The 25,647-nt window shown below is 43.8% G+C and overlaps 1 protein-coding gene across 3 annotated transcripts in view; it reads right to left on the bottom strand.

Annotated features, from left to right (window-relative positions):
* Positions 1-348: 348 nt before the first annotated feature.
* The window catches only part of CNKSR3 (CNKSR family member 3), an 88,562-nt gene continuing 63,263 nt past the window's right edge, over positions 349-25,647 (bottom strand). For all 3 annotated transcript variants that reach the window (XM_059176700.1, XM_059176702.1, XM_059176701.1), the window contains 9 exons: positions 21,619-21,660; positions 18,563-18,682; positions 16,314-16,373; positions 11,955-12,023; positions 11,556-11,702; positions 7,292-7,416; positions 4,522-4,730; positions 3,934-4,023; positions 349-1,719 (listed from right to left, as the gene is read on the bottom strand). In XM_059176700.1, the coding sequence (XP_059032683.1) occupies positions 1,421-1,719; positions 3,934-4,023; positions 4,522-4,730; positions 7,292-7,416; positions 11,556-11,702; positions 11,955-12,023; positions 16,314-16,373; positions 18,563-18,682; positions 21,619-21,660 (1,161 nt within the window). In that variant the 3' untranslated portion in view covers positions 349-1,420. The remainder of the gene's footprint in view (positions 1,720-3,933; positions 4,024-4,521; positions 4,731-7,291; positions 7,417-11,555; positions 11,703-11,954; positions 12,024-16,313; positions 16,374-18,562; positions 18,683-21,618; positions 21,661-25,647) is intronic.

Here is a 25,647-nt window from a genome sequence, read left to right as displayed (position 1 = left end):
AATTCGTTGAATTTCAGGCACTTGAGCAAAAAGTAAACAATTCCAGAGGTGTTGGTGTTGGGTGGCAGGGGGTTGTTTTTGAGCAGGGAATACCAGCTCGGCCTAGGAATATACCTCAGAAAATTCCCCGGATGTAACTGTCACTATACGATGCTTCCTCAACACCCCCACTTCTAAACCATAAAAAATCCCAAAATGCTTGGGAGGGTTTATTTTGTTTTCTAACAATAGCGCCCATAGAGGCAGCAGCCTGGGAGGGGTCACTTGTAAATCGAAAAGCACCCTGAACCCTCGTTTTCATTAGCTTCACGCAGGATGCAAAGCAGAAATACTTCAATTACACGTGACTAAGAGTAAGAAAAATATACAACTATATTTAAAACACTTAAATTAACAAGATAGGACTTTTCTGTTCTAACAAAATATCATACATTCAGTTTAAACAAGAGTTAATATCTTGACACACTTTTCCAAAATACCTGATGCTAGTTGAAAATTAGTGACCATGAGACTTTCCAAGAGATTTCTATTTTGCAAAATATGTACAATTTTGAAGAACTGCCTGTTTGTTTGTTTTTCCTGGAAGACAGAATTTACACAGTCAAAATGCAAACTGCTGTATCTCTCATAAACCTAAATATTGTTGCTTCATTTTTCTGAAATGATCCTTTGGCTGTCAGCACATCTTATAGCTTCTTTTCCCTTAAAGACAATAATATATAACAACAACGACACCCCTCACGAATAATCATAAACTTCTTTGTGTGTAGTAATCCCTACCTAAATGTGTCCATGTGTTTCTGTGTTAACTGACCTACATACTGAGATTGTTACGAAAAGGGAATAACCAAGTGCAACAGGCCTACACTTACTGAAACCACTTCTTTGAAACAGCAGGAAATGCATGCCACATGTTATTTCAAAGTCAAAGCCGCTACACTTACAAACAGGGTATGTAGCTTGAAAAATCAAAACAAAAATGTTTTCTCCACTGGCTTTTTCAGGTGAAGAAGATGGACCACAAACCAAGGCCTCCGTGTGACAGGGCCACCAACTTCAGCCCCGCCCCCAACACCACCATGGCCCAGTTCCTCATCACGACCAAAACATTCCGGGCACAGGCCCCAGTGTACAGTGTGTGTCTTCGTGTTCCCGCCCTAAGGAAGCCAAGAGGAGCAGACTCGACTCATTTCTCTCCTTCGGCCTCCACAAGGCAACACCTAAGATCCTCCGTGATCTGTCCCCATCCAATCACTTCCAAAGTCCGAGAAGGGCAGTATACAACTTCCAAAAGAAACAAACAATGAAATCGTGTAAGGTCACGATGTAATACTGTGGATGGAAACCGGAACAGGTTGTCAACGGAAAAAGCAAGGCACTTGGGGGCGGGGGCCAGGGACGAGTCCGAGGAGGGCGGAGCTCAGTGAGTCAAGAGTTTCAGGCGAGTAAACCAGCTGACCAGCAGCGACGGCTCCGTGGAGGAGGCCTTGGCCGCCGAGGAGACCGGCTTCTTTCGGGTCCCCTCCTCCTGGAACGGGATGGTGGCGCTGCCGTGGAGATCCGAACCGAGGTAGCCCCTGCTCCCCCGGACGTAGTCCGTGCCGCGGACCAGCTGCCTCTCCGCTGGGGGCCTGGAGAAGCGGTACGGGGGCGAGGGGCGCTCTTCGAGGATGGGGGGGATCCGCTCGTTACTGAAATACCGGCACAGGGCGTCCTCACCTGTTTGCAGACAAAGCCCACGAGTCCATTAAAATCCACAGCACCGTCCAGCTCAGCCAGGCGGGCATCGTGCTGAGACCCGGTGCCCTCGGGGTGCGTCCCAGACCCCGCCCTCCCCCCACCCAGCCAGGCGCACCCCACTGGATGTTTAGAAAGTAGAAGTGGAAGGAGTCCATCTAAGTCTGCTTCTACAACCCAAGAGGCAACACAAGGGCAGGGCAGAATCGGAGGGCCCACACTTCTTTAGCAGTGTTAGAATTTTCGTAACATTTCACTCGAAATTGAAGGGGGAAAAAAAGCGAAAAGGTTGTCTCAGCCTGCACTCCTTAAGGCCCGATCTATTCTTGTTCAATGCCTGTGGGCACCGGGGCAGTGGTTCTTATCCCCAAGTCTCCCCTAACGAGCAATCTGGAAGGTGGGGGTGCCTTGGGCTGACACCCTCAGTATAGGGCAGGCACTGTCACTCACCTTTAACAGAAAGGGTTCAGCCATGCTTAAGACAGTTCCAAAAAAGGAAAAATGGTCCCAGCCTAAATGCCAGTACACCGCTCTTGGGGGCGGGGCGGGGGGGGGGGCGGTTGGGGGTAGGAGTGGGGGTGGGGGATGCGGGATAGTTAGGAAACTGAAGAGAAACCTAAAATGCAGGGCAGTCTGGCCACGTGTAACATTCTTTTGACCCAGAAATTATGACGATCTAGGGACAAGATGCTTAGTGCAGCATGGGTGCTCAACGTGGGGGAAGGGGGGGGGCACACACCCAGCGGAGGTGTCCAGCAGCAGCAGCCTGGGTGAGTACATGCTAGAGCCCTGACATGGATGTTAGGATGTCATGCAGTTGCTACAGAAAACATACATGTGTTGAGTAAGTCACCTTTCACGGTACTGTCAAAAATCTATTTCTTCCATTTTGTACATTTTTTCTAAGTGTATAACATCAGAAAACATTCAGACTGATTATGTCTAGTTTGGGGAAGCAGAAGACAGTGGAGTTTTATTTTCTCCTGTCTTCTAGATGTTTCTCAGTGTGCCTGTTTCGTTTTTGTTAACCAAAGGGGTAGTTGCTTTGAAGAAGTGCCCATTGTCAAAGAGCCACATAATGCAGGAGTCTACTCAAGAGTACAAAAATCCAGAGACACAGAAAGTAGATTAGTGGCTGCCAGGAGCTGAGGGAGGAGGGCATGAGGAGTGACTGCCTCAGGGGTTTCTTTCTGAAGTGATAAAATATGCTGGAATTAGACAGTGCTGATGGACACACGACTCCATGAATGCATTAAAAACCTCTGAATTGTACACTTTAACAGGGTAAGCAGATTTATGGTATGTGAGTCCTCTCTCAAGAAAGCTGCTTTTTTTTTTTAAGTGCCCATCACGCGGACAGACATCTTTTCATTCTAAAACAATCCTACGACAGAACTATGGAAGGTGAAACAGGAGGTCAAGTATGTCTCCACTTTCAGACTTAACACTCCCCACCACCTCTCTCATTTCTAAAAGGAAGTAAAAGGCTAAATCAGGAATTAAAAGCCCAAGAGAACAGCAATGAAGATGTTGACATTTCTAAACCTAAACAAAGGACAGCCCTGCCACCTGCTGACTGCTCCACAGACTTTCATATGCCAGTTAAGGGTATCCTGGACCTTACTCCACAGACATCTTCTCCCTTTCCTGCTTTATTCTGCTCCAGGTGATTCAGGTTCGTGAGGGAGGAACTTTACCAAGGCCCGGGGAGCTGTGAGGGGTTGTTCACTGTGGAAGTTGAGCCTCCAGAACTTTTTTCTTCTTCCTTTTATTTATTTATTTTTCTAAGATTTTATTTATTTGTTGGAGGGAGAAAGAGCACAGAAGGAGAGTCAGAGAGAAGCAGACTCCCCACTGAGCAGAAAGCCTGAGGTGGGGCTCCATCCCAGAACCCTGAAATCATGGCCTGAGCTGAACTCAGGAGTCAGAGGCTTAACCAACTGAGCCACCCAGGCGCCCCCACAACCTTTTTAGAGCACACGATGCTAATGAGAAGATTCACAGTCACTAACTAGGGTAATATAATTCTGCCATTCCAGGAACAGGTAGGGCCTCAGAGACGTTTTATATGAAGGGACAGGACTCAGGCTGGGATCCTCTATCTGGTTATTATAGCACAACTAGGAACAGGGCTGAAGTGAGGGCCATGGCCCTTTTGATTCCGGTTTGGTGTATTTTGGGTTTGTTTCAACTTACCCTTCCTCCCATGACCTCGAGGTCTGGCAAAAGGGTCCACGATCCCCATCCAGCTCCCATCCGCGGGCATGGACAAAGGTCGGGGCTTGCCTTCAAAGGGAAGGGAAGGACACGACAAGTTGACAGAGTCTGTGGACCTTAAAGCATCTTTCCTTTTATTTATAACTTAAGACTCCCCCATATCACACTCACTTAAACCTAAGTGATAACATTATTGTAAACTAAGAAAAGTACCGCCAGGCCTCCCATTTCCGTGGCAAGCAGTGAGAACACAGGCCGGCCGAACTCAAGCCTGTGTTGTCTACCGAGCAAAGCCGTTCCACGCTAAAAACCAGGCCCTGCAAGTTAAAACCGTAACATGATCTCACTCCACTGGGCTTTGATGCCAGGCAGCGAGTAATGATTCAACAAGACTTCGCTTTGGAGAGATGAATAAAGGTCTCATACTTAGAATTTCATTGAGGTTTATGTTTTCCTCAGATTACCCTGCAAGTCTGCCAAATCCATCCAACAGTTCCAAATAAGGAAGGGGGGTAGGGGAGGGAGGAAAAACAAACAGCAGAACAAAACAAACAGGCAGAAATGTACCATGAGATGGAGTTTTCTCTCTCATTTTTGTGGGCAGAATATTGGTTTCCACCGAATACCCAGGCAACTGATCCGAATCAGCAATGGTAAATCTCCGTCTTCGGCTCTCCTGGTCCAAGAAGGAATTTGGCGACTCGGAACCCTTAGGACCAGGCAATGGCTGTTTACACTTACTGAAGCCTCCATAAAGAAAACTCCCGTTTTCATCCCTGGAAGACAGTGGGCAATAATTAAGTCGCTTACAAAGATCCTCCCCTACAGAAGAATTACAGGACATACTTCCTCCAGCACACACACGTAAGAAAATTTTAATCTTCCTTTCCACTACAGGAAGCAGCATTCCTTTTTCGTTCTGTTACCCTCCAATACACAGAAATCCTATTACGTAAGAGTAAATAGCATGATCCTACTAAATAAAGGAAAATCACTTTTTTTTTTTCCCCAGATATGTGTAAAGAGTATAAATACAGCTTTGAAAAGACAGCTCTGGTTTCCTGTACTTCTTATCTGAATCTCCTATTTATTATAGAAATCACAAGTGAAGGTATGATTGAGCCATTTTTCTGATGCCCAAAGTAGTATCTTTGCCAAGATCTAGCAGAGAAGACACTGGATGTATAATGGAGTTGTTAGGTTTGAAAATTATGTCAAAAAATACAAAGGCGCCTTTATCATACCCAGTGGAGAGTGTCTGTTTTCTGAACTCCCTACAGAAACTGGAAAGTGTGGCTTAAGGACTCCAACTTAATTCTTTGTACATGTCAGCTTTCCTAAAACTTAATTCTAGTTGAATCCAAGTTACCAGCTAGTTACATTTTTTTGAACCTAGAAAATTCTCTTAGGTGATCATTGCAAAAACTACAAGACAAATTACAACATCAACTGAGTCCAAAAATAATCTAAAGATCAGCTTTGCCTGCTTGGTATTCCCAGTGAACCTCCTGCCTGTGCACCCCCCTTTCCCTTCTACAAATCCATCTCCTTCTATACTTTTAACCCTGGCCTATAACTGCCCCAGTCACAAAGCTCTCAAGACTCACCTCTCGTTCTCCATAGCCATGTGCATGTTTCATTCCTCTGAAGGTATCCTTCATTAACGGTGTGTAAGTATATGTGTGTATGCACGTGTACCTATGTATCATGTGTGCATGTGTGTCTCCCCTGGGCTTAAAAGCTCCAGTTCGCTTTCCCCTTTACTATGCACGTACCCTTTTCCCTGCCACTGCTCTGTGACCCTTCACGGACACCCAGACAAGGACATTCAGAGTTCAGGGTTAGGGAGTGGCCTCCTGGTTTCTTATAAAACCACCCACACACAGGTCATCAGTGAAACTGTGCCCTCCATGTGCAAAGGCAACTACCTGTCACTTGAAACGCATTGAAGATCCTATGACCACAGGACTCTGGTCTGTGAGGACAGGGAACGGTCCCATCTACCAACTAGGATGCCTCTGATCAGCTAAGGTTCTCTATGCGCTGTACTAAGTTCTGGGTGGCCCAAAGCCAGGGAGAGGAAAACGATGTTCATTTTTCCTTGTGCCCAGGGAAGAAACAGGACAGATTCAAACAGCTTAAAACAAAAACAAAACAACAAAACACTTCCAATATCAAGTAACATATCACTGTAAGATTCAGCCTGAACTTTTTCTTATGAAATATGATACCATAATTATGTATTTCTCCATTTATTCTTGAACAGCTGACTAAGACATTGGCAGTTCTCCGGGGGTAAGAACCGCATCTGTTTTGTGTAAGATGCTGATGCAGGCCTCCCACTCACTACACTTCTGTTGAATAAATGAGTTAAATTCTCCGTAAATAGGTAAACTGATACAAATAAACCTGTATTTCACACCTAAATAATCCCCCAAGGAACAGCTAATATGGCTAGCCTCATTATTCCATGTGCCAATTAAGAATGTCTTCTAGGAGAACTTCGAAGAGACACACAAACACACGCAACCACAAGTACCACATCTCCATCCACATTTCTTAAGTCCTAAGAAGAACACAAATTCACCCCCAACTACAGCTTACCTTTAACTTGCCGCACAAAATCATGTATTATCTTCCTCCCCAGAGATGATCTGACCTTATACATAATGAAACTTCAGCTTCAGGGACCCCCCCAACAGCCCTTTCCAGTGTTCCAGGAGGAGCTAAAACAATGCATTCCCAAGTAGGCTGCTTTCTCTACCTAGAGAGTCTCCTCTCCAACAAACTATATAGTTTCAAGACCCATGACACCTGGATCCATCCCTACATTTCTCCCTAAACGATCACACATCCCCCTCCCTTTTTATTGAGGAATAACTAGCATAGAATGTTGGGCTCATGTTAGGTGTATGACATAATGACTTGATTCATGTACCTATTGTGAAATGATCACTACAAAAAGTTTACACCCATCACCTCACACAGTCACAAATGCTTCGATTCTTGTGATGCGAACTTTTAAAATCTCTCTCAGCAACTTGGAGGTATAAAGTACAATACTGTTAACTATAATCGCCGTGCTGTTCGTGATGTCCCACAACTTCCTTATCTTGTAACTGGAAGTCTGGACCTTGTGACCCGCCCCCTTCACCCATTCTTCCCAGCCCTACTCCCAGGACCACACTCTATAGAACAACTGCCATTTCAAGACTTAGCCTTGTCACCCTGGAGTGCATCAGCTTCTGCCCTTGAAATCCTCATGGCCTTCATACCGCCACTCAAATCTCCACACACAGGAGACGGGCATGCACACCGCCAACGGACGCTGACATACCGGGGAGAGTAGGGCACGGCCGGCGGAGGAGGGATATAAAGATCCAGGATGGCTGGCTTCTCCTTCTTCAGCGAGGTATCCATAGTGCTTTCAGGGGACTGGGTTGTCGTGGGTGGAGGAGAGGCCTGAAATAGAGGCCAGTGCACAGGGCAGAGGTGAGATTATTCTTGGGTAACTCTCCTTCCCCAAAGCCAACACCGAGGGCCAGCGTCATTCGTGTGTTTACAACTATTAGCAACACTCAATGTGTAGTCTTTGAGACACTCAGAATCAACTGGGCATTTTGAAAGACTAGATGTGTAGGAAGAAGTAGAGGCTTGGGGGTAGAGGGAAGAGGGTGCCTGGGTGGCTCAGTTAGTTGGGCAACTGACTCTTGGTTTTGGCTCAGGTCACAAAGGCACCGGTCGTGGGATCGAGCCCCTCATCGGGCTCTGCGCTCAGCATGGAGTCTGCTTGAAAGATTCTCTCCCTCTGCCCCTCCTCCCCACTCACCCATCTGCATGCCTGCGCGCTCGCTCGCTCTCTCTCTCTCTCTCTCTCTCTCGCAAATAAGTAAATAAATCTTTAAAAAAAAAAGTAGAGGCTTGGAAGCCAGGTTAGGATTCTATCTCTGAGCAAATCGCTTAAATACCCTTGTCTGTTTCCTCCTCAAAAAACAGCCATCCTGACAGCAGCTCCTGCACTGGGCTGTGGCCCACCCTGGTCACGTGAGTTCATACAAATTAGGAGCGATGCTACCATGCATAGGAGCCTCCGTCCAGGGGCTATCCTGGCTACAGCTCTCACTAGCTGTGTATCTCTGGGCAAACCGCTCACCTTCTCTGTGCCTCATCTATAAGACGGGAATAAACGAGACAAGAATAGCACCCACAGAAGGCGAATTAAGTGACACGATACACGTCATAGGCTTAGCACACTGCATGTCACACGGTAAGTGCACAACCTTATGCGCTTTTTGTCACACATTCATACAAGTTAATTTTAGAACTTTAAAATCCTTACAGCTTAATTTTAATTATGTTATTAGGCTCAAAAGGACCTATTTTTTAAAATCTTATGTGAGACCTTCAAGTCTTATTTCTTCTATAGACTAACAATGATGACCCACTTTCTGGCGGGTAAAGAAAGGCTTCCAAAATCCCAGAGTCGAGGCATAAAGACCTCTGGTGACGGCCAGTGGGTGGTGACGGCCACACGAGAACTGTGCCTGGCCCCTGGTACCTCAAACCCTATCCAGCCGGGATGGTGACCCAAGACCCCACAGTACCCCCCCAAGTGAGACCACGAGCTATATTTAAGGACTGAAAGGACTGGAATGTACTCACAGTGACAGGCCTGTTTTAGGGGGAGACCCCCAGACTCAAGAGAAATGGGGGCTTAGTCTTTAGTCTCCTGTGACACGATCCCTACAATCTGGATGGTGGCCACCAACACAGTCAACTCTACTCAATATAGAACTGATTAACAGCGTCTGAAAAAAATGCTGAAAACAGCATCAAGGGCCCCCAGGAGTGTCAGCAGAAGTACAGTACAGCACTGGCACAGAGTGGGCGCTCTCCAAGGGCTCCAGCATTGATGATGCCGACTATAAGAAGAACTCTCATTTACCAGGATGACGGCCTAAAACCAACGAGGACACCTTCTCAGGGACAGGCAACATTAATGATGGTGACAAGAATGAAAGAAACGCACTCCCACAAGAGGTGGGTGCCCAGGCGTGAAGCCTGGAGAATGACACACAGCAATGTCAGGGAGTGTCAGTGTTCCAGAATTTATATTCTGCAACTATCCTGGACCCGTTATGAGGACACTTGGTAGCTAAGCTATGAAACGGCCTCTCAGTTGTGATGCTGGTTCTACCCCTGGGTCAGAACAAAATGAGGTATCTCTTCCCTCACCATCAACTGGTCCCCAAACTGCACAGTCAGTGAGACTTGGCAGGAAGGTGGACAGAGCCAGAGAGGAGGGAAGCATGCCCTTCTGAAGTGAATTTCCAGACATCAAGGGACTAACTAGCCTGTACCTAAAAACAGCTTCCACTTACACTTGAACACAGGCACTTGAACTATCCCCCCCCACTTCCGACTCAGTGATTCTCAGAAGACCCACCATCTCTGCCTTCCCGACTCTAATTTCTGTCACTAGTATCACCAGCCAGGTGCAATGTCACACTGCACACCTGCTTTGCTTGCCTTCCTCATCCCTTAGTCCAAAGCCTTTTAAGATTTTTGAGAGAGAGGGAGAGAAAGAGAATGCACAGACATGTGAGAGAGAGAACACAAGCAGGGGGAGAAGCAGAAGGAGAGAGAGAGACGCCAGCTCCCAACTGAGCAGGGAGCCCAATGTGGGGGCTCGATCCCGAGACCCCAGGATCATGACCTGAGCCGAAGGCAGATGCTTAACCAACTGAGCCACTCAGTTGCCCCAGCCTTCTCTCACAGTAAATACCAATAATTAGGGGTAAGGTTTAGGAAGATTAAATACCTTATCAGAGATCCCATAGTTAGAAGGGGCAGAGCTGAGATTCAAACTGGAGAAGTTGAACTCTAAGCCCCCTGTCTAACCACTAGGCTGTGCTGCTTTGTGAGTCTTTTCCATGCTTCTTCCAAATGACCTCTTGGCATGAGTCTTTCACTGGCATTGCCCCATCACAGTTGGGGTGTGATTGATATTGTTATTATTTAAGAGATGATTACTTATAAGAATTGACTTATAAATCATTTATTTATCAGTTATTATTTAAGCAGTGATTTTAATTATGTGTCCCTCCTTACTCCATATCCGACTTATTTTTTTTTTAAAGATTTTATTTATTTATTTGACAGAGAGAGATCACAAGTAGGCAGAGAGGCAGGCATAGAGAGAGAGAGAGAGAGAGGAGGAAGCAGGCTCCCCACCGAGCAGAGAGCCCAATGCGGGACTCGATCCCAGGACCCTGACACCATGACCTGAGCCAAAGGCAGAGGCCCAACCCACTGAGCCACTCAGGTGCCCCTGTTATTTATTCTAAACCCTGCATCGAGGTACACATGTAGGTGTATTTCCAATGCTGTATGTATCACAGAGGGTTCAAACTGAAAGCCTGAGACAACTACCATTCCTCCCATTGAAGATGAACCGTAAAATGGCAGACGGTTCCACATAAATTACAATCTCAGTCTTTAAAAAGGGCATTAAGGGCGCCTGGGTGGCTCAGTGGGCTAAGCCGCTGCCTTCGGCTCAGGTCATGATCTCAGGGTTCTGGGATCAAGTCCCACATCGGGCTCTCTGCTCAGCGGGGAGCCTGCTTCCCTCTCTCTCTCTGCCTGCCTCTCTGTCTACTTGTGATCTCTCTCTGTCAAGTAAATAAATAAAATCTTTTAAAAAAATAAAATAAAATAAAAAGGGCATTAAGATGTCATTGCTTTTATATTTATGATTTAAGAAATAAACACTAAGGACCAATGATATCCGAAGGGGGTCTGGCCCTTGAGCACACTCCACCCAGCTGTGGGGAAAAGGGAGTGCACTGTTCGTACGGAATTACACAACAGTCTCCGACACGAGGCTGTAAGTCAGTCTGCTGCTGCTGATCACTCGAGTCTGCCAGCTCTGAACTAAACAAGGCAGTGGTTCCACTCCCCGCTGGATGGCCGAGTCCCACCATCCCTAGCCCTGCCTTGGCAGGACTCCACCCGAGGTGGTCTCTCCAGGGTTCGTGCTCAAAGCGTGTACCGTCAAATATGTTTGAAAGGAGAGGGGAAAAGGACCAGAACGAACTTCTGCAGTGATGATGACAGCCACTAGCCACACGAGGCTACCAGACCTCTGAAGTGTGGCTAATGAGGCCAAGGAAATGGACTTTTCATTTTATTTAATCATTTAAACAGTCACATGTGGCGAGTGCAAAATCTAGAACCTGTGTTCTCACTGAAGTAGGACTAGAGAATGATTCCGCATACACAAACTCCTGAAGCCGATCACCATCAAATGGTAACTGTTCTTTCTGGAGACAAATCTGATCCTCAACACGGTTCATGCGCAGAGAGCAGAAAAAGGTTTACAGGGGCGCCTGGGTGGCTCAGTGGGTTAAGTCTCTGTCTTTGGCTCAGGTCATGATCCCAGGATCCTGGGATCGAGCCCCACATTGGGCTCTCTGCTCAGCGGTAAGCCTGCTTCCCCCTCTCTCTCTGCCTACTTGTGATCTCTGTCTGTCAAATAAATAAATAAAATCTTTAAAAAAAAAAAAAAAGAAAGAAAAAGGTTTACAACCAATAACGGATACCTGCACGAGGGGCGGTCTCCACCGGAGGTTTTTCAGGGGAGCGGGGGTAAAGTTGAAAGAACCCGTGGGGCGCTTCTTAAGCAGTAATACGACTCCTGTAGGATTCTCTCTCAGTTTTCTCACCAGATTTTTTAGCTGCCATCCCACCTTCAAAGAAAGAAAATGAGGAGAAGGGACTCACTTGTGAGTTATGAAAAGTCAAATCTATGAATTTATTTCAAGGAAATCAGTTGTGAGCAAGTAAGCAGACACTAGTGTGTCCATCTGAGCACTACTTAGAACTATGGAAAATTGGATGAAAGTCACACATTTCAAAAGTTCAAGCAAAATGGTTTTGGATTTAGTTAAAAGTGCTAGAGGGGAATATGATAAGTCTTAAGTCTCAATGAACCAACTCACCACGGTCTGCTGATTAACCTGAATGACTTCATCACCAGCGTGAATCTTCTGAGATCTGTCTGCAGGAGACTATTAGGAACAAACACAGAGACCTGTCTTATTTTTTTAAATCTTCTATTTGTTTCTGCTTCTATTTCTTCCTCCTCCTTTCTTCTGCAGACAATGAGGAGTGGAAATACAATTTTCTCCAGAACTATGACATGAAGCACTTATGAGACAATCCCAAGACAATATGGTCTGTCAAGCCTGCCATGGGGGTGGGCACTCATGTTCCCCACCTGATGAATGGCTGGCTGGTCCAGATCATCTGTCCGTTCCAACAGCCTGGTCCACCCATCAGGAAGAGTGGGACATGCTGCCAGGTCCACCTAACCCATCAGGAAGAGTGGGACATCCTGCGACACAGTGAACTAATAAAAAAGGCTTTCTTTGGTTCATCTAACGTATATCCCTATCAAAATTAGTCCTGTAAAAGCTGACCAACTGCTTAACACGTAAAAACCATTGTTATGGTGATGTTCACATCTCCTTTTAAGCAATTCTCAAAACGAACTCTTGTCTACTCAACCTTGTTTTACGCATCATCACAATGCTATTATAGCACAGAAAGATGGTGACATTGGAAAATGTACTTCTTTAAAGAAAATGAATTTAATTTAATGTACTTCTTTAGAGAAAACAAACTTAAATTTTTGTCATTTTCTGGTTGAATCCAAAAATGAATGTGTTTTTAGTATCAGAAGTCCAGATTTTGATTCTGCCCAATAATACTTTCTACAAATCTGCACATATATATAAATATATATATATATATAGCTTTCTCTCCACTTATGTGTGCATATAAATATCTACATATAATCTATTTCTCAAATATTTGTCCACAATATTCTGTTCAATTAATGAAACTAGCACTCTCTGTTTTTAAGGTGTCTCCTATGAGCAAAAGCAAAGAAAAGGATAAAACCTTGATTTCAAATTACAATCTAATGTTCTTGAGGCCGGAGTATTTTATTTGGTAACTTATGTAACCAACTGAATCTTCTGACATATTTATAATTATTTTTCTTAAAAAAAAAAAAAGCAGCACCTCTGAACACAGTCAAGAGGATGGGAACCAAACACAAGACATCCTTGGCTGAATCTTCTTGCTCAACTGTTGGGACAGGCTCAATGAGAAATGAGCAAATAGCATTAAACTGTACAAACTATCCCTTCAATGTATCTAGGGCCAACGCAAGGCACAGGGAACTGAGAGTTATTTTTCCTGCCACCATAACAACCAGCAGTGTCTTCCCTGAGAGACCTGCACCGTGGGTACCTCAGGGAGATAGTCTACCTCAATCTCTTTCTCTTGAGGCACTGAAAGAAAAAAACAGAATGTGTCTAGGCTCCCTTTTGCCCCTCCATGGCAGATGCTTAACCCATAGTTAGAGACCAATTTCCATAAGTCCATTCAGAATCAGTCCAGCCTAGATAATCTTCTCAGCTTGGGGTTCACTTAAGGTAAAGCTTCACTTTAAAAGATGGTTCTGAGGCTAGGATGTTCTTGTTTATGGATGTGCAATCTTAAAAACCAATCCTAAATGTCCTGAATTGACTTTCCTTCCTAGTGATCCTCATGCATTCATTTCTCAAATATCCTACCAGGTGATGAAGAGAGGTGTTTGGCAGAACACTGGTAAAGAGAGAGCTTGATACCAAAATTCTCCCTGGGGCAGTGACTCTTGCCTATTCTCACCACGAGCCAGACTACTGAAAAATGATGCTTGTTCTGGTTTTCTGCAAAAGGGCAATGACCTGGAGAAGAATGCATCCATTCTTCAGAGGCTAATCGAATTCCCACATCATCTCAGAGGTAGGGAACAGAAGTATGGATGAGATCCTGTCAAGGTGTTGGACAACTTCAAAAAAGAAGTCATTGAGAATCACTAGATACTGTTGGGCTGACCTTGGAGTGATCCTGACTTCTCGGGTAACCTCCCCCCAAAATGGACTGGAGGCCTAAGAGAACCTACGGGCGTTGCTGCAGCCTGGAGGCCAAGATAAACACGGGGAATGCAATGGGTGATTTCCATCCACTACCAACCACAACACTAGGCTTCCTTTAACACATTCTAATACCGGGAGTGCCTGGGTGGCTTGGTAGGTTGAGCATTGGACACTTGATTTGGGCTTAGGTCATGATCTGGGGCCCTGCATGCGCTTCCGAGCTCAGTGGGGAGTCTGCTTGAGATGCGATGTCTCTCTTTCCCTCTCCCGCTGTCCCTCCCCCTGCTTGCACTCTCTCATTCATACACACACATATATACATACATACAAAACTTAACCAGCATTCTGATTTGAAAGTCACAACAACCGTTAAGTGCTAGCTGGAAGGCTGTCCCAGAGCTGGCAGCTGGCATTTTCTACTGCCATTTAAGTGTAAAACATGCAGCATTTAGGGTCAAATACCCAGATTAAGCCCTGGAGAAGTAGGCTCTTACCTACGGTCCCCAACCCCATCTGTAAGATTTAGCAAGTGTCTCACACATTCCAGGTACTCCGTGAACACAAGCTCAATGACTGAAAAGAATGAGTGACATTCTCAAATGGATTGCCAGAAGGAATAAGACAAGTTTTCCCATTTTTGATCTTTCACAAGATGGAAACCACCTGTGTCTCTAGGATGACTTCTGTATAATCCTGCATGGGATCAACTACATCCATGTCAACCCTGAACCTCTCATCCAGTCTTACTGAGTCTTGTAGGAATTCCAGGAGACGTACCCTTGCATTTGACATTTCACTGCATTCAAAAGCAGCTTGTTTCGTCTCTCATTCAACTCTCATCCTTAAAGCCAAAGGATGGGGGGCTGGTTTGAAGAGGAGAAATCTGTGTGCCTTCTGGCAGTAACGGGATAGCGAACTACACATCTATCCAAGATGAAAACTGCTTTAAGGAGACCAGGGAGAGTCTGCAACCATACAGGTCTGGTGGTTAATTAAACAAGGCAATCACTAAATTGCTGAATGCAAACTTCCACTCTTTAAAAACTGAAATGACCTTCACCGTCCCCCTGAATCCTTCCAACTCCCAAACAATGTACCGAGTGGCACACAAGTATGTTCTCATTTTGGTTGACCTGAAATATACCAAGTCTCTGACAAGAATGAGGGATGAACCAAGTAATGAATTACGCATTTCATCTTCTGCACCACCCCTGACCTAAAAGCAGAACTTCCCGTGCTGTTACTGCCTATCAGGTGATATGCCAAAAAAAATCCCTATCGCTTCTCAGTGTGTTCTCACAGCAGCTCGACAAAGAAGGCTTAGACACCACCATCTTCCACTCATTCCTCTGCCAGAACCACACACCATATTTAAAATTCACTGACTGCCTTCAGCAATGTCACTTCTTTCTTGCTACGAATATCAAGCTTGTGTCACAAACCCTCATCAAAGATCATGCCGTTTTATTTTATCAAAAGACGCTGCAGCTCGAGTTCAAAATTCAACACATTATTTCCAACAGATCAGAGGAGCTACCAAATTTCTTCTATTTTTAGAAATTATTTCCTCTTGTCTTAGTTGATTAAATAGCAGATTAGTTCCACAGACACATGCTTCTTTCATACAGATCCAGGAAGCTATTCTAACATTTCGACCCCCATATCAATGTCATCAAAAACTAGCCATATTGTAGGTTACAAAAAGAAAGCATTCAATTAGCTCTACTTTTCACAAATTCAAAATGTTAGAGGGGCTCAAGAAAACCTTTCATGGAGCAGCATTTCCAAAAGGAAGTGAACAGTGTACAAAGACTCTCACAGGAAAAGCAGCCCTGCTTTTTCTATTCAAAAGATTGGGGGTGGGGGGGCGGGAGGGGTACTAAATTTCAGTATCATGCCAAATATTACAAAACACAACTCTGTAAAAAGTATCTACACTGTGTAAAAGTCCCAAAATAGCTTCTCTGGTGATCCATCTAAATTCCATTAAACAACAACAAAAAACTGTATTTTACACATACGGCTACTAATTTCAGTTCTTATAAGAGTGGTTTTCAACCACAAAGAGATCATTGTTTTTAGACTTACGGGTTAACACTTCCAGGGTGCAAAGGAATAATTAACAAGGGTGGGGGGTAAAAACTGGGCAAGGTATGGGAACAAGAGCAATAAAAGACAATTTAAATAATAAATTCCCAACAGCTGGGGATAAGGAGTATGCTAGCAACAGAAATAAACAAAACAGCACCCATGCTCTCACCGCAGATAATAAAATAGGATGAACACGTTGGAACGAAAAGTATAGGGACCACGCGTCACATTTGTTTAAACACACGACAGCTTTTACATTTAACGGATGTGCGCACTTACGTTCTCGGTGGTTCCAGTAATCACGTGCAATCCATCATAGGTTGATTTGATGTACATGCCCTAGAGGGAGTCACAAACATATTAACTCATTACTCCAACATTCAGAAACACAGCCGCCAGGGAGACTTCATCTTATAAAACATTAAAGGCAATCGCTTCGGGACAACACACATTTCTAAGCCGCCTGAAACTCTGGGAAACCAGAGCCAAGGAGCAGTGAAGGGAGCTCAGAAAGGGAACACTCATGAAAGAAATCAGCAGCCGGATCTCTCTGGTATTATAATTTGTGTACTGGGCACGGAGAATTTTCCCATAACTCTGGGGACTCGGAAGGCACCTTCTCAGACCCGCGGAATGAATGAGGCATTTCAAACACGGACTGTTCTCTCCTGACCTTCTCTTGGGTGACACGATATATTCAGATAAATGGGGGATCAGCAGTCATCATGGGTGACTTGCTTAAGCCACCAGCAACCCAGACTAGGATACATGAGCCAAGATTATTAACCAACACGACACAGGGAGTAAATCAGAAACAGGCACCGCTCCGTTTTAAGGGAAGGGTAAAGCCAAATGCACTCCTGCTGATGGGTCTGGTGAGCAAACTCACAGGCAAATGCCATACCATGGAGGAAACATTTCCACTGTTTGATGTACCAGACATAAAAAAATTTTATTAAATGTTCATAAGATTGGGGGAAAGAACAAAAAAGTCGACCGGGCAAAGAGTAGTATCGAATTTGCAATAACATATCAAAGCTGCAATAACGTAGATCTTCCTCAGATATCATTTGGACCCTGAACGTGTCCTGCTCAGCAACCTACACCACTCTGTAGTAAGAATCTCATCAAACGCTAACACCTTCAAGGGTCTCCCCATTCCTCTCCTTTCCTGTTTCTTTCTCTCACAGAGGAATCCCTTTCTCCTGACCTATGCAACTCCTCCTTCCAAAGCATTTGCTTATAGAACTTTCCATCTGAAAACAACAAATCTACTTCTGCCCGTCTGGGGTATTTCTCTGCTTCAAGCCAGAACTATAAACTCACCTCCAGGAAGTCTTCCCTGATTAATCTACTATCATCCATCAGGTGAACCCAAGAAGTCTCAACATGCATATTGCTATGTACTAAGACTGAACTTGTCGATACTCAGTTGATTTTTGTTTTCCTGAGAGCAGAGTCTGCCTTGGCGTCTCCCCACAGCTACCCACACACTAGGCCTTCCTCCCCGTCGCCTTCCTCCTCATCAGTGCCAGCATCAGAACCTGCACAGCCAACAATGACTACACGGGAACCATGTGTCCGGCAGCTGGTACCCAGCACTCCTCATCTAATTTAATACTTTCAACAACTCTGTGAGGCAGTAATTATTAGGGTTCACTTCTGTCAGATGAGGAAACCAAGCTCTCTCAAACTTACAGCCCTGAAAAGCTTATCAGGGAGCCCTGTAGCCTCCCCACTGGAAGATGTAGGTACCGAGGCACAGATCCAGGGAAGGAATCTGCCCGTGTGTACGCTCAGGGCCTGTTCGTATAGGGCTCCTACAGTGCTCATGAAACATTTCTGAACTTGTTTTTAAGAAATCATTTTGTTCCACCGGCTCTTCTCACATTCATCCTAAGTGCTAATACAGACTTTCAGAGCAGATGTTGTTTTGTACCCAGAAACCATCTTTCCTTTGTGTAAATGTTTTATATCTCCCTGCATGGCCAAGTCCTAAAAATAAAATTGTTAAGACAATTCCTTCAAGATATGAGAATATAGTTTAAAAACGGTATTTATTTTTATACACCGAAGACATAAAACATACCAACAGTTCAAGGTGGCAAATTCCTAACTGCATAATGGAAGACAATCGAATTTAATTCTATTCAGAATCATAGTAAAAGCAGTAAGGAGTCAGGAAAAAAAAAAAAAAAAAAAACTTTAATAAATGATAGTATGTTATTATGTGAAAAGGAAGCAAGTATTTCCGGCACCTGGGAGGCTTAGTGGGTTAAGCCCCTGCCTTCAGTTCACGTCATGATTCTGGGGTCTTGGGATCGAGTCCCCAGTCAGGCTCCTGCTCTGCAGGGGGTCCGCTTCTCCCTCTGCCCCTCCCCTCACTCGTTTTCTCAAGCTCTCAACCTCTCTCCCAAATAAATCAATCTTCAAAATAATTAAAAGAAGAAAAGAAAAGAAAAAGAGGAAAGAGAAGAGAAGAGACAAGAAGAAAGGAAAAAGAAAGCAAGTATTGCTAGAATTCTTACCAGGCCTTCCCCAGGTTTAACGTTGGGCAAGTGAACCTCCTCCAGACATGCACACTGGCTCATAACCGGATCCGTAGTAGATCGTATTGTTTTGTCACAGATGCCATTTAAAACCTTGACCTCAAGTTGGGAGAGGCAAATAGGAAAGGTTCAATCATTAACCAAGTTTATCTCAATCTGAATCTTAAAGAAATGCACTTCCCCTACAATCCTGAGCTCCCATCAGCAATTATTTTAATAATGCTACTCCATGAAGCCAAGGCATGTGAACTTTGCATTTGCAATCTGTAGAAATGGGGCCACTACTTGGGTGTTTAAAGCGTACAGCCCTTCCAAGAATTATGGCCACTAAAAAGCAGAGACTGCACAGAAACCCCCATTTGGCGGTGGAGGAGAATTGCCTCTTCCCAGCCATCTGCATGATGTCTTCGTGATCACTCACCTTCTGTGCCTATCAAACTCTCACAAGGCGAGAAGAATTTTTTTTTTTTTTTTTTTTTGTCTGCGGCTGCTTTTTTTTTTAATAGATTGTCTTTTTAAAGCAATTTTATTAGGTTTACAGAAAAGCTGAGCACAAAGTACAGCATTTCCCTATACTGCCTTCCCCACCCCAACACAATTTCCAGTAATAGCTCTCACATGGCTAATAAGAACAAGATATCAAAACGTTCTGCATTAGTATGGTACATCTGTTACAACCAATGACCCAAAACTGGTAGCTTTTTATCAAAAGAGAGTCCAGTTTCCATTAGGGTGCACTCTTTGGGGTGTATAGTTCCACGGGTTTTAACAAACGCATAATGCTATGTATCTACCACTATATACCATCCAGACTAATTTCACTACTTAAAACCCCCCTGCTCCACCTCCGTCACCCTCCTGACAATGAACCCTTGGCAATCACTGACCGGCTTACTGTCTCTGGGGTTTGGCCTCTTCCAGAACGTCAAATAATAAGAATCCTACGATATGTAGCCTTTTCAGCTTGGCTGCTTTCCCTTGGTGATGTGCATTTAAGGTTCTGCCATATCTCTTCATGGCTTTATAGATCATTTCTTTTTATGAGTGACTGGAATATCCTGAGTATTCTAAATGACATTCTACTGTCTACATGTGCCAGTTTATACAGTCACCTACTGGAGGACATCTTGGCTGCTTCCAAGTTTTGGCAATTGTGAATAAACCTGCTATAACATTCTGTGTAGGTTTTCTGTAATTAGGTAAATACCCAGGGGTCTAACTGCTAGATAAGGGGGTAAGAGTAGGCTTGGTTTTCCAAGAAACTCCTGCAGTATCTTCCAAAGGGGCTGTACCATTCTGCATTCCCACCAGCAATCAACTACTTCTCTAATCCTTGCCAACATTTGTTGTTGTCATGTTTTGGGTTTTAGTCATTCTAACAGGTGTGTAGTGGTGTCTCACTACTGTTTTAATTTGCAATTCCCTAATGAAACTGGATGCTGAACACTGTTCCCTATATTCATTTGTCAAATGCCTATCTTCTTTGGAGGTGTCTGTTCAGATCCTTTGCCCACTTTTTAACTGGGTTTATTTTCTTATTATTGCATTTCAACAGTTCTTTGTATATTTTGGATACAAGTTCTTTATCTGGTATGTGTTTTAAGAATACTTGCTCCCTCTCTTTGGCTTGTCTTTGGATCCTCTTAACACTGCATTTCATGGAGCAAAGCGTTCCATCTCAAGGAGATCTACCTTGCCAGTTTTTCTTTCATGGATTCTATCTTTGGTGTTTTTTTGTGTTTTTTTTTTTAAGATTTTATTTATTTATTTGACAGAGAGAAATCACAAGTAGATGGAGAGGCAGGCAGAGAGAGAGAGGGAAGCAGGCTCTCTGCTGAGCAGAAAGCCCGATGCGGGACTCGATCCCAGGACTCTGAGATCATGACCTGAGCCGAAGGCAGCGGCTTAACCCACTGAGCCACCCAGGCGCCCCCTATCTTTGGTTTTTTATCTAAACATTCATCAGCAAACATAAGGTTAACCTAGATTTTCTCCTGTTATAATTTAGGCAATAAATAGATTCGTGCTTGGGGCACCTGCTCAGTAGGTTAAAGCCTCTGCCTTCGGCTCAGGTCATGATCCCAGGTCCTAGGATCAAGCCCCGAATCGGGCTCTCTGCTCAGCAGGGAGCCTGCTTCCCCCTCTCTGTTTGCCTCTCTGCCTACTTATGATCTCTGTCTGTCAAATAAATAAATTTTTAAAAATCTAAAAAAAAAAAAATAGATTTGTGTTTTATATTTAGGATGTATGATCTTTTTAGTGATGGCTCACATTCTCCGACCCCAAACGTTGACAAGGTAAAATTTTTGAGCCATGAAGATCCTTGGTAAGTGGTCTCCAGGTAAAAATAACCATGGCTACATGTGGTGGTTTCCTCCAGTCAGATTCATCTAACCTTTCAAAATTAAGCCACCAAAGAAATCAGGAAATTTCAAAGAGGATTTTTTTTTTTTCCAAGGGGGAGAATCCAAGAAGTGACACTTCTTACATTCCCCCAATTTGTTTAGCTTCCCTATTTATGGAAAATATATTTATAGCTGTTTCATTGCTAAATTCCTCAACATCAGTGGGAGGAAGGCCTTATCAAAAGAGCACAGGCCAGCTTATGTCAAAGGGAGGAAGCAATGATGACTAAGTCACAAAATTTCTTTAAACAATCACAGCACATCCCCCACCTCCATCATAAGGTTTTTGCCAAGGATTTTTTTTTTTAATCAAAATGTTCCTAAAGTGAAATCTGTGGATCAGTGTACCTTGATTATCAGCCTAGCTAGTAATTTAAGTATAACTGTACCTACTGAAATGTTAGAAGACAAGAGACCTCCATCTACCCAAGCACAGGAATTTTCACAGTAGTCATTTTCTTCTTGTTATTAAATAACTTTCATTCTTCCCTTTTGACCTTAAGTCCCCAAAACCCAGTATTTCAAAGTATATCCTGAAGGAATTAGCCACAGAATTCTTGCTCGAATTGATGTGAGTTCCACTGGTTTGGGGAAAGGAATTTTACAGTAATTTTTAAAAGGTATACTTACTACAGTTAAAACTTTATCCTCCATTTCTGCAACAAGGCAATCCTAATGAAGGAAAGAAGAATAAAACTGTAAAAGCTAGAAACTTCCAAAAACTGTTGGCTTAGCTCTATAGGTACTTCCTGGAGCCCAAGATGTGGCTGGCACGCCCCTGACCCTGCAACCCAAGGAGTCCTGCACTGAATTCAGAGGGCACAGAGCGGGGCATCCAACCCCTCCCAAGGCTCTGCCCTCTCCTGCTTATCATCCAAGGAATGCGTTTGGCCAATTATTTAATCAGAAAACCTATGAAAAATAACTGAACTGAAACCCACCGACCATCTAGACTGGGCAGAGAGCAGTAAGCCAGAAGTCAAGTCCAAGAAACCTGAACAATGGCTCCTGAATGTGACCCCACACTCAGCCAGCCCCTGGCCAACAAGCCAGGAATCTTTTAGCTCTGGGCCTGCCTATAAGAATAGCTTTCAAATAAGGGCTTGAGTAAACATAGCCACAGAAGTTTATTTTAAGCACCACCGAGATTAAATCAGATATCTCAGTCCTTAATAAATGAAAAAGGTTCAACAAAACATTCATTAACACACTGCCAAAAAAGTGGTCTTGAGGTATGCTATTGATGACATTAAATAAAGGGCTGGAATGCAAAGCATTATTTACTCAGCTTGAGAACAAAAGACTCAGAACTGTACGAACCTGGTTGGCTGATGATAGGAGTCACCATTGTCCTGTCTAAAAGTGGTCAGAGTGAAGCCGCTGACGTCAAACTCTCACAGTTAACCTTCTAGAACTGGTCTACAGCAGAGGTTTCCCACCCACGGGGCACAGTACACAGGAAAAAAGGGGACTAGATTCTTTATAGTTCTTTTGCACCATTAAGTCTAGTCTAATCCCAAACTAGGACATTCTAATTCTTTCATGGACATGAAAGATATTAATCAACTCTGTTGAAATTGTCAAAGATTTTTACTTCAATCGAAAGTCATTTGAGGTCATTTCTCTACTATCATGGGGTGGGGGGGGCTGGGTTAGAAATGTATGATACTCTACCCTACACAATTCTGTAATCAGATTTTTGGGGTCTTCCTAAAAAAATTCTCTACTAGGGCGCCTGGGTGGCTCAGTGGGTTGGGCCTCTGTCTTCGGCTCAGGTCATGATCTCAGGGTCCTGGGATCGAGTCCCACATTGTACTCTCTGCTCAGCAGGGAGCCTGCTTCCCCCTCTCTCTCTGCCTGCCTCTCTGCCTACTTGTGATCTCTCTCTGTCAAATAAACAAAATCCTAAAAAAAAAAAAAATTCTCTATTAGATTAAAAAATGTGGGAAACAATACTACTCCATTTCTCCCAAAATTTACAGATTCTCAGGAAAAGAGCAGCCAAGTAAGGACACACTTTAAAAAAGAAGTTTAGAAATGTATTTTTACATGTGTAAATCTGATATAAACTCAAACTACAGAAGCAATTTCTGTAAGACAGAATAATCATAGCTCAAAAATGTGCTGTTCCTCCTCCCTCTTATGCACAGAACTAAGCCATCAACTACCACCACGGTTCAACCCCTATTAAAACCATTGGAAAGAAAGAATTATTAAATAAATACCAATTTTAGCAAACAATACTTATGTTGTCTTGTGCTAGAAATAAAACTAATCATACGTGTTTATGATTTTTTTTACTATAAATCCCAAAATGACATGGGCCCTGCCACCCTCCTGAGATAATCACCCACAGGCAAAGGGCTCCTCTCGATATACCAAAGCCCACAACTCAAGGCAGCTATGGGCTCTCGTGGTTCCTGACACTTAATTCCCTGACAGATCCAAGAAGCCACCAAGAAAATGGGCTCCATGCAGCATTGGAACCAAGGTGTGAGAGGGACTCTCCTGCCTCCCAAAACTATTCCAGTCAGCATGCAAAAGAGCTCCCTTTTTACCTTCCGCCACCATGAACATAGGTTCCCACACCCGTTTCTACTGGGAGGAAGCAGCTGCAGGCATGACTTCATGTTGTTTGGCATAAAGGCAATGGAATGGGAAAAAGAAGCTCTGGAACCAAGTCACCCCTCGGGAGCCAGGCAGTGGAGCTGATCTCTGTCATATCCCTTGGGTCACCCAGATCAGCAGACTTAGGCCAGCCTACTGGGCAGACCCCCCGCCAGGGCCACCATCGGGTGCCCCTTCCTTCATGGCTCTTCCTCATTCTACCTTCTTACCAATGGAGGAGACTTCAGTAACCTGTCACCCTCTCTGTGCTGTCTCTTCCTGTAAAGCAGGCATGATAAACCCTAACTCAGAGATCTGCTGAGAAGTAAATGTGGTAACAGATGTCAAAGATGTCACATGCACCTGAGACACAACCAGCACCCAATAAATGCTCTCATGGCTTCTTTTTCCTCTGCTTCCATGGCCATCTCACTTCCTGTTCAGTCCTTCTGGGCTTTCTAATGCTCATTCCCCCCAATTTTTTTCCACAGTGGAACTCTGGTGCCTGCCATTGTCATTTCATCTCTCACCCCTGTGACTGCAGTTTTCATGTCATTGCCACTTCACGGGGACAGACGGAAGATACAGCCCTTCCCATCCGAGTTTCCCTCGTAGGACGGTAGAGCCTGAAAACTGGACAGGGACTCTATCTGTGGACTTGGTGTGGGATGGCAGCTGAGGCACACTTACAAGAAGGGTGCAGTCTCCTCACAGGGGAAAAAGCAGCAGCTCTTTACCCTTCAGATCAGAAGACGGACACATTATCCTTAAACGGAAAGATGCAGACAACGTGACAAGAAAGAGAAGGGCAGATGACAACACAGGGAAGAAAAGGAGCAGAAGCATAAGCAAACCGCTCTCCTCACAGATGGAGACAAAAGGAGTAAGACCCAAAGAGAACATGTTCCTTGTCACTGGATGAAGGACACAACTTTCATTCCTTAAATTTCCCAGAGAAAAGGAATAAATGGAAAAGACAGGTTTCTTCCGGAAAAGTCAAGAGACCTTCTGCCAAGAAGTTCTGGAGAAAACTATTCTTCTCCTCATTGGAAGACAGTGTGAAGTCTTCTGGCTCATTCAGTCTTGTTGCTGCTGTCACACGGCATATAGAAAAAGGCATTCAGCTCATTCATCAAGTTTGTTATTTCTAATTTGTGTGCACACAAACATTCCACTTGCCAAGGCACCTGTGTTCTCTAATTGCTAAAGAAAACATATGTTCACAAGAGCTAAACATCTTTCCAATCTAAGTTCATAAAATGATACTCCCATGTATATTCATATTTTGCCAGTTTCAGACCATCCTTAAAAATTGTTCAAATTTTAAAAACAACCAAAAAAAAAAAACCAAAAACAGAAAAAAAAAGAGCAATATACTTGTTGACTTTCTCTCCTTAAATCATCAACTTTGTTTCCAGAAAACCAGTATAAGGCATGATTTTTTTATATTTCCTACTCTATGCTATTATTTCTTATGGATACTGTACTTTACATATATTATCTCATTTTATCTTTCTACCAATCTTTTGAGGTAGATATTACTATTTTAAAATAAAACATTTTACATTATATCTCTATATCTAATTTTACACAAATACATACATGTGGTTAAGTAATATTCTTTGTAAATGAAAGAAGTGCTTCTTTTCCATCCCAGGGTAGAGGGGGTTTGGCTCTTTTGCTCCATCCCCAATTCTCTCCCTGCCAAAGAAAACCCAACTTTTCTTTTCTTCCAAATTGCCTACTGCACTTATTCCTTTGTATGCAGGTTTCTGGATTTGCCATTATATTACACTTTTTTTTCCTTTTTTTTCTTATTGAACAATAACTGCTAGAAATCCTGCCAAATCATCTGGTAAGGTAAATATTAGTATTCCCATTTTACAGACAAAAAAACTGAGGTTCCTAAGTTTTAAGTGACCCATCCAAGGTCTCAGGGTTAATTAGTGTAGAGGTAGGATTTGAACCCATGGTTATCTCTGAAGCACCCGTTCAATGAGCACCAAGGGGAAAACAAAAACCATACCTCTTGTGTCCCCTAAGTTGGGCTGA

Source organism: Mustela lutreola, chromosome 6 (genome assembly GCF_030435805.1).
Source record: "Mustela lutreola isolate mMusLut2 chromosome 6, mMusLut2.pri, whole genome shotgun sequence".
NCBI lineage: Eukaryota > Metazoa > Chordata > Mammalia > Carnivora > Mustelidae > Mustela > Mustela lutreola.
Note: the sequence above shows the minus strand (reverse complement) of the source record. Positions and strands in the feature narration are given on the sequence as shown.